Genomic DNA, 19234 nt, shown 5'->3' with positions numbered 1-19234 from the left:
GACGGCAGCTGAGGCGAGAGGTGGAAACTCTGTATTAATTAACCTTTATGGGATGCGGCCAGGACTGTCGGAGGTGTCCTGTAGCCACGGAAACCACGCTGACAGGGTTCAGAGCAGAGGTCTCCCAGGGCAGCGCCACTGACACTGTCATGGCAACTGGCACAATGCTCACCTCGGTGTCACCGGCTCTGCCCTCCTGACAGTGGTGCGGTGTGACAGGTGCACCTGATCCTTACGCCACCCCCCAGCCCCCAATACACACAAAAAAAAAAACACACACACATTTGACAGTGGAGTACAGCATGTCTGTTAGCTATATCCTGTGCTGTGATTCTCCACTGCCTTTGTACTGTACCTGTAAACATCAAATAATTCCATGTGTTGCTATTGTCTTTTCATTTAAAACCAATTCAAGCTCTAGACAGATAAGCTTGATGAAGGCTTCTTGTTGGCCAGGTGTTGATAAAGATAACGCCATCAGAATGATTCTCACTCATTCTGTATACATTTAAGAATATGCATGCACACGTATGTACATCCTCATCCACGTATTCATGCTTGTGCCTAGGCATTAATGCTTAAATGCTCGCCTGTGTGCGTGTGGGTGAGCGGTTGAGTGGGTGGGTGGTTCTCGCTTTTGTGTAGACCGAGGGTTTGCGTTGTGTGAGATGCCGCTCGAGTGCATATAAGGAGCAGGAGGTGGTGGTGGTGATGGTGGTAGGAAGAGGGGAGAGAGGGGGGGGGTGGAGGGATAATCCACTGAAATGACAAGCTGCATAAGAAATTATTCACAGCTCTCACAAGGCCCTTCACTTTTGAAAGACATCGCTGTGAGGGGCTTACGGCTCAAGACCTGAATGTTTTCAAGGTAGTGGGCTTGAATTTTCAATTTGGATCCAATCAGACCTAATCTACATTTGTCGTCTGTTCGGTGGCTGCGAGGGGAGAGTGTACAGAGAGAGAGAGGGAGAGAGAGAGAGGAGAAGGAGCCATGTGCAGTCAATCTGAAATGTTGCTAAGTAACAGAGATGGCAGACAAGGTGGTGAAATGAATGTGATATAGTGCCGTGCAAATCCCTGCTTCTCACAGTTTCTCCTTTTTTTCCCCCTCTCTCTCTCTTTTCTTTCTCCTCACCCAACCTTCTCTCTCTCTCTCTCTCTCTCTCTCTCTCTCTCTCTCCCTCTCCCTCTCTCTCTCTCTCTCTCTCTCTCTCTCTCTCTCTCTCTCTCTCTCTCTCTCCCTCCTTTTCTCTCTCGCTCCCATAGGTCCCCTCCCGTCCGTGTGAGATCTGCAAAGCTGAAAGGCGCCACCGACAAGAACCACAGCCAGGCCGTAGGACAGACATCCCAAACATCCACAGCCACGGAATGTGTCAACATCTTTGTGGTGAAATCCCGCTGACTCCTCACTTGCTTCTCACATAAGCCTCGAGCCGGGCCTTCTGGGATCCTACAGTGTTTAAAGGCATACAATAATGCCTGGGAGGCCCACCTGCCCCAGATTGGCTCCAACTATGGCTGCTGCCTCGCCGTAGTGCTGACTGTGCCCGCTACAGAGAGGGATCGCATCGAGGCAGTGCATCCTTCAGCCCCCCCACCTCCTGCAGACTCACTCTGTGCAACTGCCTGCCCTCTTTTTTGTGTTTAGGAAGTACATGCCACTGTCAACCAGATGACCTAGTGGACATTTTTTTCCCCTGTAGCAGTGCTGAACCATACGAGTGGATCCTAGTATTGAACATGACTCATGGGGAGGAGCCTGGCCCTGAGACACACAAGGATTCAGCTGTTCTAACTTATCTGGAAGGTTTACTGATGCATCCAGTGGTGGCCGGGCCTGGGGCCACGGCAAGCGGGAGGTCTGAGGCTGCCCACAGCAACCAAGAGCAGGCTGACAAGGTGGGCGGGCCCTTCCAACTGCCCAGTCATGGCCCAACAGCTCCCAAGGCTGGAACCAATGGGCCCACTCTAGGTGCTTCGCAGCACCTAAAGAAGGCCCGCCTGCTGCGCTCTGGGGCCTGGAATGATCCAGGGAACCAGCGGATGAGTTCACCCCCGATGGAGCTGAATGGCCAAGGAGGAGGTCTGCAAAACGGGTCCCTGGAAGGATCTCCTCATGCCGGGGAGAGCACCCTGTTGGCTTCGCTGCTTCAGTCATTCAGTTCGCGCCTTCAGAGCGTGGCGATGTCTCAGCACTCTAATAAGCCCCCAAGTGAGTGTTCCTCTCCATCCAAGGCGCCACCCGCAGACAAAGATCCGCTTCCTGTGTACGGGACAGCCTCGAGCCGCTTGAAGGGCCTGATGAGGAAGAGCAAGCTTCAGAATCACAGCAACACGCCCTACAGTCGACGGGGACACAGTCAGGACAGACCCCCAGAATCGCCTCGATCAGCACACAGCGCCACGCCGCCCTCCGCTCCTGCGACTGCTGACTCTGTGTCCTGCGCAGAGCGTCTGAAGGCCGTGGCCAACATGGTGAAAATCCGTTCTAGTCCAGCACCTTCACCCAAGCCCAGCGTGGCCTGCAGTCAACTGGCCTTGCTGCTGTCCAGCGAAGCCCACCTTCAGCAGTACTCCAGAGAGCACGCGCTCAAAGCCCAGCTCTCAGGGAGATCTGCCAGCGAAAGACTAGCCGCCATGGCCAACCAGACGCACGGCCCGGACAAAAGGCCACCTAGCGTGGGGGGGACTCTGCCCGGAGCCCCAGACACACTAAGCTCCTTAACAACCCAAAACGGAATGATGGCGACAACCACGATAACAACGACACTCCCTCGAACACCCCTGTCCAGTCCGCAGAGCCCCTCTTTGCTGCGTGGCCACAGCCAAAGCTCCCCACCCACTCCCCCACATGCTCCAAGCCACACTCACATCCAACCGCCAAGGGAGAAGCGAGGCTTTGACTCACGCCCGACTCGCCCGCCCCAGACGTGCAGTAGCTTGCTGCTGCTGCTACTCAACAACCACAACAACCAGAAGCAGCTGACCAAGAACGGGCACCTGGAGGACAGCTGCGGTTTAATGCCACAGAGCGGTTCTTCTTCCGTCACGTCAGACAGCGAGTGCTCCATCCAGGAGAGGAGCCTGACCAAGGACAGCAGCGACGCAGAGAGCTCCTACTCGAGTTGCTCTCCCATCGACCTCTCCATGAGAAACAGGGCCAACACACAAGACACAGGGCCCAAACGTACAACCCTTTCTTCCTCTTTCTCCTCTGCCTCCTTCTCTTCCCCTCCCCTCTCTTCTTCCACCACAGTCTTTTCCTCCACCGCAATTGCATTCTCTCCTCAAGCTTCTGCTCCACCCTCCACTACAGCCTTTTCACCGTCCTCTACGGTTGTCTCCTCTGTCTCCACTGCTATTTCTTCATCCTCCTCCTCATCCTCCTCCTCCTCTATCTCTACCTCCTCCCTGGACAAACTAACAGAATCTTTAATAAACAAGTGGAAGCCAGAGCCATCAGGATCAAAGGTGTCCAAGAACAAAGAGCCTGAAATGAGTCCAGACCTCAAATCCCACTCTAAGGTCACGCTTATGCAGCTTCTTCTCGAGCGCAGAAATAATGAGATGGCTAATAAAAACATAGGTAACCAAGAATCACCAGTTGATATAACTATGGCCACCATGTCTCAAGGCCAACCAAAAGGACTAGTGCCCTGGGAAGAGACCAGGACAAAAAGCCCCATAGATAGACCAGTAACCCCAGCTCAGCCCCTCTACACAGTTAACCATGACCCTAGTGGTGCACTGTCCCCATACTCCTACCCCTCCCCTCATGTCCAGTCCAGCCCTTTGGATTTGTGTAAGTCTAAAACCTTCCCTGCTGAGAAGGCTACAGAGTCTGCCTTCAGTGCCAGTAAACTGTTACAGAATCTGGCTCAGTGTGGCACAGCTTCTTCCTCCCCGCCCATCCCCCCCACCAAAGGGCTGGGCCCGGAGCTCGACACCAGCAGGCCTCTCGCCCTGTTGGAAAGGCTCAACGCTCCAGTCCACAGGACCACCACCACTCCACTTTCCGACGGGCCCTCAGGCAGCGGCACGCCTTTCAGTCGGAAGGAAGCTTCTCCTCCTTCCTCACAGATTGAAAACCTTCTAGAGAGGCGCACCGTTCTTCAGCTCCTTCTAGGAACGGGCTCGACCACTGCTACTGCGAGCCGCAAAGATAGGTCTGGTGGGAGTGGCAGGAGGAGTGTGGAGGTGGCAGGGGGGTGCTATGAAAAGAGCCCTGGCACCTCCATCATCTGTGACAGCTCCAATGGGCCTGCTTTGGATGTAAAGGTCAAAACGGAGCTCATGGAGGAGGTGGGGCCGTCCTCTGCGGTGTATAAGGACTTTAGTGGCAGAAAAAGACCGAGCAGCTATGAGAAGAGCAGCCCCCTCTCAGATTCTCAGCAGGACTTAAAAACAGAACCACGGCCTACAGAGGTCATAGCAAAATATGGCCTTCTAAGCCAGCTGCTTAAACAACAGACTGCTACCTACTATACCAGCTCTGTTGTTCAGTCTGGGTCACAGCCCAGACAGGTGAAAGAGGAACAGAGGGAATATCCAAGCCCCAGTCCTAAGAAGAGGCGCCTCTGTTCTGATCGGACTGATAATATGAATAATACCAGCTCTCCAAGAGCATTGGACAGTGGGGACACAAACATTTTTTCCTCTTCTGCTGTTCAGGAAGAGCCTGAGCAGCAGAGGAGTCTGAAAGAGGAGGAGGCTCCTCCCAGGAGCCCACCCAGTGAAACCTTCACCCGAGAGAGTCGGGGCTTCAATGTGCTCAAACAGCTGCTGCTCTCTGACAACTGCCTGAAGGAGTTGTCCCAGCAGCCCCGTGGGGCACCCAGCCCTTCCGTCCTACAGGCCAATGGTAAAGCCAACGGCAGCATTCTCAGTCAGCCTGCCCATAATCACAGCTTCCTTCACCTGCCCAGCTGGCACCCTCATGGTTCCCTCAACTCAGGGCTTCCGAGTAATCTCAGACCACTGCCCACCCCCCCTGCGAGTAACAGCCCTATCGGCACCCACTGGGGCCGTCATCCATCTCCGTGGCCAGTGGCCCAAAAACGAGACCCGCCTACTTTAGTCAAACAGGAGCCAGAGAGCCCTGTGCGATGGAGTAGTCATGAGAACGAGGAGGAGGGTTGTGACTCAAACCCAGACTCTCCACGGCTGTCACGTTCTAACCCCATCCTTTATTACATGTTGCAGAAGGGCAGCATTCAGCTGAGGAAGGATGTGAGGGATCAGGCGGAGGGAACCCAGTCTGTGGTCAGAGTAAAAGAAGAGCCAATCAGTGACATGCATGCCTATGAACACAGTCTGAGCTCCACACCACAGTCACCTCCCCACAACGACAAGCACAGCCACGAGAGCCAAGGGCTGAGCCAATCATCTGACTAGAAGTTGTATCAACTACAGAAAAATACAAAGTGGAAAAGAATTCATTGACTCTTTTTTTTCTGTTTTGTTTTTGTTTTTTTAATGACTTGCCAAATTGGTTTGAAGAGACAAATAACAAAGAATGCAGAAATGAAGAAAAATGAAGTTCAAATTCAAATGCATTGCTTTCTCAATTTTAAGTAGCTTGTTCATGGAATGGTACAACACAGGTCTATCTAAGCAAAATGTCCAATTGACACAGCCAAAAAAAACCCAGACACAAACGTCACAATGTTAACTTCTCCCATCGGCGATAATCATGCAGCACACATTTCATTCTGTCAATTACAAAGTCCTCCTTTTTACAATCTGGTCATGTTATTGTTATTATTTGTATCGGAATTCTAACATATCACTTTTCCACCGTCCTCTTTGTTGTTGGCCATGAAACATTCAGAAAGAACATTTCAAGCCACATTTATTATTGATGACTCCAAAAATGTTAGCACTCAGTTCCAGTGGACATTTATTTATTTATTTTTTTATATCCATCAGAACATTTTCAGACAGACAGAGTCCCATCAATTTTAAATAAGATTCCAAATAAAGTCATTCTGGGGGAGTTCACGGCGGTCTATTGCAACAATAACACACAATACACTAATTCAAAAAGGAGGACCTTGAAAACAATATTCACACAATGCAATAGCTTCAGTGAGGATTCTTACCATGATGAATACTTTGTCTTGCTTTTCCTCAAGATTCACGGTGTGGTATAATGTAATTACCGGTGGAGTGAGAATATATCAACAGAGGTTTGAATGGTCACAACTCATTGTATTTTTTTTTTTTTTATTGCTTTTATTTGAATTGAACTTGCAAGGCCAATATTCGACAGTGCAAATTCAGGGTAATGTGTTTGCAGATTGTGCAGTTTTGAGCAGATGGGTCAACAGAGCGTGTGTGGCGCTTACAGTTGAGCAACTGTGTGTAAACAGGTTTCTAGAGCAACAGTTAAAAGGCTGCAGTGTCTGTGAAACTTATCTCAGCACCCTGGTTAAAGCCGCACCACTTTCCCTCATGCGCACAAAAGAGTGTGAAGCACACGGCTTTTTTTTCTCTCTCTCTCTCTCTCTCTCTCTCTCTCTTCATTTCATATAAAGGAGTGCCCGGAGTTTGCACTATCGAAGCTGAGTCCTCTGTGTCCTTTTTCAGAATAATTTAACGGCATGTAATAAAAAATGTCAGTATTGTTATCCGTTGAGAATTTGACAGTTTGTGGTTTTGTTTTCATCTTTTCTTAACTGTTGTGGTTTATGGACATCTTTTTTTTCTTTTTCGTGGCAGTCTCTTACTTCATAAAATGTCAAAAGAATTGCATGATAATAAAGAGAAGACCACAGGTACATCTTTGTTTTCAAAGCAGCTGGATAGGTGTACCTGCCCCCCAATAATCACCAAGACATTTTGGTGTCTTGAGGGATATCTGCTATCTAGCTCCTTCTTTTAATTTCAACACACTGCTTTATCCATTTAGTCTTGTGATCTTTTTAATACATATACCTATGAAGTACGTCTCTTCGATTATTAATACATTTTCACAATGGTTAAATATATTTGTGTAAATAGTACTTTCAGTATGAAAGATGACTATTTTGTAATGTTTAAGAAAAGATATTACCCTAGTTTTTAATGCCCTGATATGTAAATATGAATTATATGCGTACAAGTGTACATACAAAGGCAGAGGATGCTATGCCCATCTTTTTTTGGTTGGTTTGTTCTTTGCATGTGTCTCTATGTGGTAAATGATAATCTATCCTGCGCTGTGTTGTGTAATAATGTCTGACTCTCCTCACTGCTGCCTGTTGCATGCAGACGCATGGGAACTACCTGTGTATCCCTACTGGTGATGGGGGAAAATGTCAAGTCTTAAAATAGGTCTTTTTTTATCACAGAGAGAGGTCCGTTTAGAATATGAACAGTCCTTAAATAACCACAGACTGTCAAGCAAGTTGATGAAAATGTGTGAAAAATAAACGTGCATTGAATATTTTTGTGATTTTTTTTTTTCTTTTTCTGTTACTGGTTAACAAGGCTCTGTGAAAGAGCTCGGGGGCTATAGTGGGGGATTGACGTACAATCATAGATCTGCATTGTGCATCTAAATACATTTGTAGCAGCAAATATTCAAAAAAAAAAAAAAGATGTTTCATTTTTTCATGTGAAGACCTGAAACATAATTTCATTTTTTATGTTTTCATTTTTTGGTGTTCATTTGCACTGATATCTCAAAAATAAAGTACTAAAATGCATGACCTAGTATGAATGTGTTCCTCTTTTTCTAGTTTGCAGTTCACAGGTCTGGTTTACATTTGACGGTGTAAACCACAAATCAGTAATGTGTCTTGAGTATGTTAGATATTATGGTAATACTCTTTTAGATACTACCATAAAACACATTTACATTCCTCTAAATTACTCTAAACAATATTCAAATACATTTTCTTGTCCAGTGTTCATGTACAGTACAAACTATCATTACATTTTATGAGCATGATCAGTCACTCTTACAAATCCTATTAATATAAACCAAAGGAACCAACAGGGAAACTGGAACCATACATCCCAATATTACACTTGCACCTCTACAATAAAGATTATTATTATCCAAAGGGACATCAAAGTCAAGCAGCACTTTGTGTACTCAAAGACTCTGATATTTATTAAAGTAGAGTGAGAGGATGTCCTGTATTTGCCCAAAAACTTCTGCTTCTGAGTTGGCTGCCTCTCCGTACAGTGTTGAATCTTAACAAAGGCAGGAAAGACTGAAAAGAGGGAGGACACATGGAGGTCACCAGATGTACACTGAACGCCTGAAGGATGTGCCTTAGAAAATGGAACATATATCTTTGATTTAGAGCCCAAAATAGATTTCAATATAAAGTCTATAGACAGTTTAAATTCTAAAGTTTTGTGACCATTTTGTAATCATTTTTCTTGCCTTGGAAAAAAAAAAAAAGCAGCCTGTAGCGTGAGACTTCCTAAAGGTGAAGACGAGTTCAAGCTAAACTTCCCTTGCACTGGGTTTAAATATGAAGTCCAGTGAGCAAACAGACGGCTTTTTGTCTGCAGTGCACTTTTGAAATCGCGGCGCAGTTCCTCAGCCCCGACTTCCCTTTTATTTAATCCTCCCCATGACTGACTGCACTCTCTTTAAACTCTCGGCAACCTTTCCCCTCTGTGAACTTCTCCATTTCAAGATTCTTATCAAGGCTGAACCGCCAGTAACCTCTTGATTTCCTCTGATTGCTGAAGCAGCAGCAAACATAAAGGAAGGAGTCACAAGTTTAAGCTGAGGTCAAGGTGTAAAACTTGACAATCGGCTGTTTGTCTGTGTGGATTCTCTCTTTGATTTCCTGACCTCAGCATGAGGCCAAAAGGATGTGAGTGCTGCACACCAGACCACCAGTGACTCAAATAGAGGCCAAGGACTCGGAAGTCACACAACAGGCATTTCATAGTTATGAGACCTCCAAAAAACTATTTCCTGGCGATACAGATGCTTATTCTCTGACAAACAACTTAATGACGGTACTTAACTTACTCAGTCGAGGGTTTATCTACATGGGAACACATGAACTGTTTAAAACACCACCGACTCTTGTGCGTGCTATGTAAATCTGTGAGCGAGATACTTTTAGGTGCTTTGTTTATTCACATGGAGCCCATACAGAGCTAACACTTGTCACTAGTTGTCATGGTGATTGGTGTGATAAATATGCTCACAGATGTTCAATCACTCTCTTCTCCTACAAGTGTTTGAACTTTGAGCACATGGTTTGACCTCACATGTTATGTAAACACACACACACACACACACACACTTGTCTTTCTGTAGTTGTGAGGACCGTGATCTATATAATGTGTCTCTAGCCCTCTAACCTTAGCCTAATTCTAATCTCCTCCTTAAACCAAGTCTCAACCCTTAAACATCCCTTTGAAGTAGTGACAAATGCAGACTATGCAGATATGTCCTCACTATGACGCTTTAAAGTAATTGGTCCTCACAAAGATAGAAAGACAAGCACATGAACACACACATATGATGAAATAAGCATTATATAGGTTGCATGATTCCATTTAGAGTGCATAAAGGCAAAATATATCAATAAAATGTTAAAATAGCAGACTTTCTTCTTAAAAGACACCAGTTTGTACGCTTCCTTTAAGTACTGTTGGCTGCTGCAGCGCCTGGAAGAGTGTAAAATACATGAGAGCAGCGCCTCAAGTCAGACAACAATAAAGAGGTTAAAGCAAACACCTGGGGAAACTCCTGCACTGAGAAAGGAGGTCAAACTGGTTTATTTTCCCAACCTTATACCGGTTCCCCCGATGGGGCCTTCGCTTTTGAAGATGTACCTCTTTGTGAAGTCTGTTCCTCAACCCCCTGGGTCATGACCTTTTGCCCCCCTTCCCTGCCCTGACCTGGCTGATCCTGTTTCCCGGGACAGGATCAACTGTTGGCCTGCAGCTGTGGCAAACCCCCCCCCCCCCCCCCCCACACACACACACACTCATCCCTTCTCCTCCACCTCCACCTCCACCTCTCCCCCTTTCTTCACACAACACGCCACCAGCACCACCCACCTTCCTCCTTCTCCGGCATTATAATCACAAGGCTATTCTTCTAAAGATACATGTAAATATGACAAGCGGCGGTGTGGCTTAAGCCCCTTTCTTCTGCAGTCATGCCCGATAGCCTCTTGACCCTTGCTGCTTCCCATGTCCCTCTTGTAGGTCAACATCCATGAAGTGGTAATTACTCATAAATGACTAATAGAGTTGATGTGCAGGGAGTTTGCAGAATGAGAGGAAACAATGAGTCAAAGTGAAAAGGCAGCTTACTTTAACAGTGAGCCTGTTGGTTGTAAAATAAAGTACAAGAGCTGACGGGTTTTTTTTAAATAGTTGCTAAAGTTAATGATAGCTATTTTTCAAAGCTTTCTTATTGATGGCCGTGTGCAAGCATGTAAACAGACCCAATGTAATATTCATGATGACTGAGAGTCCCTGTGGTCCACAGAGAAGCCTGTCAGCTTGAGGGATCTTGGCTGACACTGAAAGAACATGGATGATATTTACCATGTCAGATAAGCACAAGGGTAAATGTTTTACAAACTGGCCAGGGAGAGCTAGCAATGTCAATCTCCTGTCTGCCGATGTCTTCTGCCACTGTGGATCCTCTCAGAAGAGGAAGTAGTCTTGACACAGAAGTGCTTGTTCATACATTCTGAGGTTTTGATTCATCGAGATTTTAAGCAGATCCCCTTTGCGGTCAGTGTTTCCTGACTCTGACTTTAACTCATTCTCAGTTTGAACCCTAGAGACAGTGACAGTCATCTCATCAGTTTTTAACTCTAAAATCTTCAGGAAAGTAGGTCTTCTTGTTGAAGCATGACATTCGGTCACTAATTTGAAATAAGGACAGATGAACATGTGCTAACTCTGGTACATTCACATTGATGTTTAATGTGCATTTTCCTTCTGTTAAATAAATAAATAAATAAATGTATTTCCCAGTCATTTCCTCTATGTTTCATCAGAAAAAAGATAACTCTGTGGTTGATCTGAGAGGTCATGAACTTTCCAAGTAAACATTTCTCAAAATCCCTGGTAGAATGAGAAAGGGCAGTTCAGTGTCAACCAGTCTGGCTAAGACCAGCTTGGGATGTGAACTTTGCGCTGCAGGGGCTAAGGGCCATTTAAGACGAAGCATGCCAAATTTAACTCTGTTGAGTTTGTGCTCTGATGTTCCACTCTGTGTGAAGTCATAAAGAAAAAATAATAAAGCTGCATCTGGCATTCAGAAGGGATTTAGTTACATCTAAAAGGGGGTATGTTAGGAACACTTAACCGTGTTAAATGTTTGACAGGGTGATACAGTATTTAGAAGGACAGTGGAATTGTGAGAAATGAGGAAGAGACACACTTTGCTGTTACTCAATATTTGAAGGAAAAACATGCAAAACTAACGATGGTTCCATTTGTCTCAGCCGTGCTACGTGCTACTCAGCATGCTAACATTACATCATACGGTATGTCGAATATGATAAGCACACAAACATATCAGCATTATCATTGTGAACAGGTTATCATGCTGGTGTTAGCATTTAGCTTTTAATTTTTTAAACCCTACATTCTGAGTGACTATTGATTATATATTGAATATTGCTTTCAGCATCATTTGCACTCAGCAGCACTAGTGTGTGTACATGAAGAACATGATACCAAAAACAAAGAATCTACTGCGTGTAATCTATGTTGTCATGGAAATGTTTCTCCCTTTTAAACCCTTCATCTCTTTATGCTAAAGTACTTCAATTCCTCTGGACAAATTCTGGTTTGGGGCACTAACACAGCAGTAGTAAGGGGAAAAAAATGAGCTTTAAAAATTCATAATAGAAGTGAAATGCAGTTTATTGCTTAAGGGGACTGGGTGGTGGGAGTGGTGATGTCTTCCACAACTTTAACTAGGCTACTTCATTCTTTATACTGTCATAAAATCAATGCTCATATCGCAATATGAGGGAGAAAAAAAAATACATTGAAGGGAAAGGACGCAATCAGTGTTGTTTATAATTAAATGAACTATGTATTATTGCTGCCATGACTGTTTCCAACAAAATACAGTGATATTTGTTTACTGACTGTACCTTTCTGAGCTGCGACGCCTCTCAGGTAAGTTGTGCTCATATTTTCTATATCACGTAATAACATCTGTGATAGAAGTCCGTGTCTGCATTTGTTATTAAATATGAGGATCAGCTACTAAAATCTCTATGTGGCACTTTAATTTCCCCTGACCGCAAAACACACTGAGGCTTATCTTGCTTATATGAAGACCGAAGCCTCATATATGGTTCCAGGCGCTATGAAAAAAATGCGTTCAAATGAGGCATCCGTTTTTATGGTTCCATGTTTTATGACGGATAAATATCCTGCTGGGAAACTATAAGCCTGCAATGTTACCAAAAAAAAGATTGATATATCGATGCCACTTTCTCTGTGGCTTCTGAGTAAGAAATGATGTTTTTTAATTGATGAGTTAGATCTTATTTTCCTATATAGAAACTAACCTTATACATAATATACCATCACTGGATCACATGTATTGAGATTTACAAGTTAAGCATTTGCTATCATGGTACCTTTAAAAATGCTTGAAAGATAATGAATTTCAATATGCTCGGAGGAGACTGCGCCCTGTCTGTTTCAGGAAGAAATCCTCACAATTATATCAGATTCCATAGTGACTTTGCCAACTCATTTGGACCTAAAGCCATTACGTGATAGACCACACTCATAAAAATGATCACAACTCAATTTCATATAGTGACTAGCACAATGGCCTGTTCTAGAGCGGGGCGGATGATATTGGATGATGCTTCGTCAGCCAAATTCAGAGACATGCAATTGCCACAAGCCCTTAGTTAATAATAAAAAAAATGCTTTATTCACAATAACTGCTCTGTATCCGTCTGCAGCCTTGGAGTCTGGTCTGGTCTTGTCTCTAAAACCCCTGTGAGCAAAAATATGGCAAGTGCACTAACAGAGTCAGGAGGGCAGCATAGAGGAGATGGCTGTGGATGCATTTCAAGATATTGTTTCCAAAACACTGTTGCAATATAATGTGTACACAGAGAGTGTGCATGGAGGCAGCTCCACCTGGTTGGTCTGGAAAGGGTCTTGTTTTGGTGGTGGATTAGGGGAAAGGACTTGGACCTGTTTATTTGACAGTTTTTCATACATCCAGAGTAGCCGCTACCTATCTGAAGCATGCAAGCGAGCAAAATAAAGTAACAACTTATATCGGTTTTATTCAGTGTGCAGAGCCAGACTGTCAAACTGTTGTTGGCAGCTTTAGCCACGGGGCCAGTCTATGTCCTGGGGCACCAGATCATCAAAGTCTTCATAAGCTACACATCTGCCGATAAATTTGACATTTTAACAGCTTTCAGATTTGAATCAGAATATACAGTATGTAGGCATGAACGTAGAATCTAAATAAAAACCCAGAAGCAAATATGTGCCACAATTCAATAAACAGGTAGGATTTCTACATCGTATCCAGTTCTGTTTATACAGTTCTATGCAGATATTCATCTTTGTCATTACATGAAACAGAATCTAAACAATTGAAGTGCTGCTATTTTACTCTCTGTCACATGTATTTGTATTAAATGTGCACGTTCAAAACAGAACTCCTATAGTGAACATATCTAGTGAATCAGACAGAGAGCAGAGGGGCTTACTGGATGTCCTGGTGTGAGTGAAGCTATTATCATACAGCCCTCGGGCTCACTTTCAGGATCCGTTTTGATCTTCGGCAATCAAGTCTGAGCTCTTTATATCAGCTTGTCAGCCAAGAATCTATTCAGACTGTGGCGGCTACTGTTTGACTTTGCCAATTGATTCATCAACTTATTTTCTGATTGGGTTTCCTGACAGCTTCCCACATTCTCTGACTGATAGCTCTACCTCCTGCCTTAAGGTCAAACTGTGTGATGTCTGCTCAGACACGAAGGCTGTTTTAAGAAGCGTTCTGGCTGCTTAAGGTAACCTTCACACACTCTGGTGGTCAGTCAATATTTCAGCTCGCCTCAGATAGAGAAGTATAAAATATTGATCAAGTTGCAGTGCTGAAAATTGGTAGCAGACCTTGTGATTCATAATGCTACTTGATTTACCAAGTGAAATCATTTCCATGAATCATTTCCTTGTCTAGTGGTCCTGCTGTGTGGGTCTGTTATTATGCAAGCTGGTGCTCTAAAGGAGGATGTTGCCATCTGCTGGAGAAAGAAGGTACAATACTTAACAGCTATTTGAATGAAGCATTGGGATTATGACAAAGGAATGTGAAGTCTACTTTAAATATACATATGTCGTGCATATAAAATGAATCACACTCTGCAGCATTTTAATCACCATTCTTCTTGTTTTAAATTTCAGAATGATGAAATCTCTCTTTAAATCCCAGTTGTTGTTGTTGTTGTTGTTGTTGTTGTTAAAATCCTTCCCCCCAATAAGACCATAAAGTTCTGATGATTTCCATTAATATTTATATGTGCTAGTTAGATGACACAGTTCATGTTAACAAAGCACGCTGACTGCTTCGGTTAGAACCATTACAACAATGCTATTCCTGAACATCTAAAGGATGACCCAGTTTATGAGAGGACTGTTCGCTTCCATCTTGCACTGAATTAATAACAGCTGACAGATTTGAATGCCCAGTGTTTTGAATGCTGGTGTTATTTTATCTGTCCGAATAATTAGGACAGGAATTTTGACAACTGAATTTAGTGCCTTTTCTTCATAAATGACAGAACCTGTGCTGTTTAAACCAATGAGTCCCGTACTTACAATGTTACTGTTAACAACATACAGCACCTGGACATATTAATGCTTCTAAGGTTCACACATTATGAAATATTACAGATGCAACATCTTTGCTTTTAGGTATAAATAAATGCCAGTGCCACATAATATTCAGTATCTGATGACATTTAGATGAATTGAAAGGGCTTCTACACATAGTGGTCTGTCATGTTTAACATATGAATGATATTTGTATTGGATTCACTGTAAATATAATCTTCAAGTTTTTGCTGATTCATTTGTAACAGATTAAAATGATCATTTGTGGTGTTGTGGGTGTTATGGAAGTGATCGGCATCTAAATCTGCACATTTACTCCAGAATTTCATATTAAATCAATGGATTTAAGTTAAGTCTGCTCATCATTAGTGGTGGTGTAAGTTCCACAATGAAATACATGTCTGTGCTTGTTGTTTTAGCTCCTCCTGGAGGCCAAATGATATCTCTTTCCTTTAAGGAGCTGAAGATATAGTAAGGAGCAGGAGGTAACAATGGAGTGTTTCATTTATGTATACTGAAAGGGAAATGCTACAGGGCTGCACTTAATATGATCTGGCATTATTAGCACAACTATATAAAAAAAAACAATGGCAGCAGGACAAATGATTTGTCAGGGGGGGAGACAAAGATGTATTCACATGGTTGTCTGAAGGTAGCCAGGAGCAACCATGTGAGAAAAATACAAAGAGGAAAGATTCAGTGAACATTCATTACAAGAACAGTAACCTTGTTGCACTCCTGTCTCAACCAGTGGCAAGTTGAAGGTCTTTGTTCATTCACTGGCGGCTGGAGCTCAAAATATATCCTTACAAGGTCAACAAGCGATTACCGGAGTGTTTCATGGGTGAAATATAAGGAAAGCAAACTGAAATCAACCAGAAAGCAGACGCTTATTCATAAAAGGGATATTATTAAATGATTATCAAATCATTCTATCAATTATAAATGCGAACTGAAGCAAGAGTCAGTTGCAGTTAATTTCAAATACATATCTACTCCAAATGATTGTGTTTATCTTTAATAATAACTCATTTTAACTCAATTTAACTCATTTTGGTATATATTTCCATTATTATGACATTGAGTTACTGAGTTAATCTTCATCTCACAAGGCATGCAAATTAGTTTTCATAATATAATATAATATAATATAATATAATATAATATAATATAATATAATATAATATAATATAATATAACATAACATAATATAACATAATATAATATAATATAATATAATATAATATAATATAATATAATATAATATAATATAACATAATATAATATAATATAATATAATATAATATAATATAATATAACATAATATAATATGATATATAATTGAATGGATCTGTTGTATTGAAGTTAGACTTGATGTATTGATGAATATGATGACTTATTGATTATTTTGCTTCTTTTTTTGACGTTTTATTAAAACAAGTAAACAACAAGTTTACAGCACCTTGTATTCAACTTGAGTCTACAATCACAAACAAGCCGCGTTTTGGTTTCCAGAACAGCTGATCAGTTCAATCAGCTCTTCAGCACTTCTGTTCACTTCGCATGGAGGTAATGAATGAAGCAAGCCATCATCAATGGAGCTCCGATACCACGATTCACCATGGCAACAGGTAAATAAAAGGCAAAGCCTCCATTTTAATCGAGTGGATGTAGAGGGTTGTCCATTAATTCTTTTGGGTTTTTTTCACACCAGATTAAACATTGTCTTAATGATGATTAAGTTGAATCAGACTGTGTATCTGCTGCAGTTACATTACATGTTAAATATATGTGTTCAGCTTTAATCTGATGGGATAAAACAGCTGAAGATGAATAATTGTAGATTTAAAAATATCTAGAGAGATCAAAGACACAGAGACATGACTGTAAACTCACAATCTGATCCAATAATAATATGTTTGGTGATCCAGGTTCAAATAGATTTGAACATTTTAGACATCTGTTGGTTCAACAGTATTTAGCCTATAGATGCTGCTTGACCCTACTCACTATTAACATGTCTCCAATATTGTAGGAATGATGTTCCATCAGTGCGACCAATCACATGACTGATAGGTGATTATTCACTGTGTCATTGTGAATAAAATAACTGATTAAAAAAATAGTGAATTAATCAAAGAGAACTGCGAATAGTGAATCTTAACAATACGTCTTTCAAAAGTAATAAAAAGTAATTGTAGATATGATCAGGAGTGAACTATGCATTTACTTCACAGTTGTTTTGTATGTGGGCCAAAGACCAAAAATAAATGTAGGCTACCAGCATTTCTCTGAGTTCCCCACAAAAGGTACAACTTACATCAATGTCCTGAGTTTCTGTAAATAATGATTAGCTGAATAAAACATGTGAAGCATTTTAAAGATGTATCTTTGTTAGTCAAAACACTTAAAGTCAATACAATGGCCAAACTCTTTCCCAAGAAATGTGAACCAACCAGCTTTAGTTTCAGTTTCATTTATCAGTACAGACTGGTTGCGATTTCCCTTTAAACCCTTTAAAAAGCGAAACCATACAGTATCAAAGATAACTGAGAAATCGTTTGGAGAAACAGGTATTCCACAGTGTTAAATAATCAACATCATTATAGAGTTGACCATGTTGGTTTAATAATTGTCTTAACAATGAAATACTATCACTTAACCATTGTTATCTATTTATTTTTCTATTTCTTCTTCAATGACATACACATACAGGTAAACACCACATCATGCATACAGTCTAGATAGACAGTTCATCAATGAGTTACACATATGAGGAAATAGGAATATGACATAATACATTACATATAAAGATAGTAAACATCATTAAAATAAAAACATTTTATATATATATTAAGTGGGGGTTCATAAATATTTATAGTTTAGTCAGAGGTTTCAGGGAATAGTGTTTAATTGTGGTTTATTAATTTATTGCTTTTTCTTATTATTTACTATTGACTGATTTTAATAAAGAGCTCAGTTCTAGGAGGAAAGGTGCAATTTTATGTGATGTTTTTAAGGATTTCTGTTCATGAATAAAAAAATTGGCATTAAAAAATGATAGAATGAATCAGACATTCTGCAGCATTATTATGAGTGATAATTATAGTAACACATATCTTTGAGGTTAAAGAGTATGCAGAATTGAGAGTTTCAGTGAGGTGACACTCCAGATCAGTCCAAAATATGTCGCCCATTTCTTTCTTTCTTTTCCTTCTGTCTTGTCTATTTATTTTCAGTTTTTATCCGTGACTTAAGTTTAAATGTTCGCATTGAGACGTGAGTAATCGATCCCAGATCTCAGGCGGGAGGGAGCAGCAATGTTTTCATGCTGCTGCGGACCTACTCTAGTCACTCCGCCATGGCGCCCGTGATGTCGCTGCTGAAGGAGGGGACATCGTAGCATCGTGTTTTAATTCGCTTGGGTTGATCAATTCTCGTCGGCATTTTTTGCTACTCCTGCATTTTATTTCGTCAACATTTTCTCTGTGAACCGGCCATGACCGTGGAGCAGAATGTCCTCCAGCAGCACTCTCAGAAGGTAAAGCTTACAAAAGCTAGCTGTAGCCGAACTGCAACAGCCACAACTAACAGTTTTCTTTCTCACAGTACTTGCAGAGTAAACTGGTAGCTCGTTGTTTAGTCGGGTTAACCTTCTATTGCGATAAAATGAAGGCAACGGGCCAGCGGGTGGTACATAACCGTTAGTAAATGTTAAATGTATTTAAGCCAGGCCTAACGTTAACGTTATCCAATATTGTGCTAACCGTTAGCCAGCGTTAGCTAACCGCACCACGCAAACTTCAGTTAAATATCACGTCGCTTATGTACGTTGACTCATGATATATAGAAAATAATACGCGCTAATGCGGACGACACTCCCTGCATTAGTATTGTTAGCTTAGCATCGTGTGCTAACCGTGTCGTCAACAGAAATAAACAAGGCCAAATGACAGCGACTGGTAGTCTGTACCGTTAACTTCGTAATGTTTGGCAGCTGAAGTGAATGTAGTTCATGTTGTATTTTACCACTAACAATAATGCATAATGTAAAGCAGTGAGAAACCCCGTGTTTGTATGTGTGTGTGTGAATGTCTGCCAGGTTAACGTTACTCATCACATAACTATCTGTTTGTTTACAAAGCGTGGCCAGCGGCGAAGGTAGACACATACAGCCTGAGCCTGGGTGCTGGGCGGGGACTGATGAGCCTGATAGAAAGCCAAGTGTGTGTGTGTGAGTGTGTGAGTGATGGTTCATAACTGAGGAGGCAGATTATTAGGTTTCATTTTGCTCATACTATCAGTTTACGAAAGTGCCCGTTGCCTAGGTTCCCAGTTATGGGATTTACTTTGTGACCACCATGCCCAGCATTGCATAGCTCTGGTTGGTTATATAACCGCTTACACTGTTGCTTACTGA

General features: G+C 42.3%; 2 protein-coding genes across 4 annotated transcripts in view; both read left to right on the top strand.

Moving 5' to 3' along the window:
• Window positions 1–5394, top strand: part of nrip1b (nuclear receptor interacting protein 1b) — a 38594-nt gene extending 33200 nt beyond the window's left edge. For both annotated transcript variants that reach the window (XM_062433144.1, XM_062433145.1), the window contains exon 2: window positions 1267–5394. In XM_062433144.1, the coding sequence (XP_062289128.1) occupies window positions 1741–5394 (3654 nt within the window). In that variant the 5' untranslated portion in view covers window positions 1267–1740. The remainder of the gene's footprint in view (window positions 1–1266) is intronic.
• Window positions 5395–18124: 12730 nt separating this feature from the next.
• Window positions 18125–19234, top strand: part of usp25 (ubiquitin specific peptidase 25) — a 29472-nt gene continuing 28362 nt past the window's right edge. For both annotated transcript variants that reach the window (XM_062433147.1, XM_062433148.1), the window contains exon 1: window positions 18125–18355. In XM_062433147.1, the coding sequence (XP_062289131.1) occupies window positions 18314–18355 (42 nt within the window). In that variant the 5' untranslated portion in view covers window positions 18125–18313. The remainder of the gene's footprint in view (window positions 18356–19234) is intronic.

The sequence above is a fragment of the Scomber scombrus genome, chromosome 14, assembly GCF_963691925.1.
Source record: "Scomber scombrus chromosome 14, fScoSco1.1, whole genome shotgun sequence".
Taxonomy (NCBI): domain Eukaryota; kingdom Metazoa; phylum Chordata; class Actinopteri; order Scombriformes; family Scombridae; genus Scomber; species Scomber scombrus.
The sequence above is the reverse complement of the archived record's forward strand: the minus strand, read 5'-3'. Positions and strand labels throughout refer to the sequence as shown.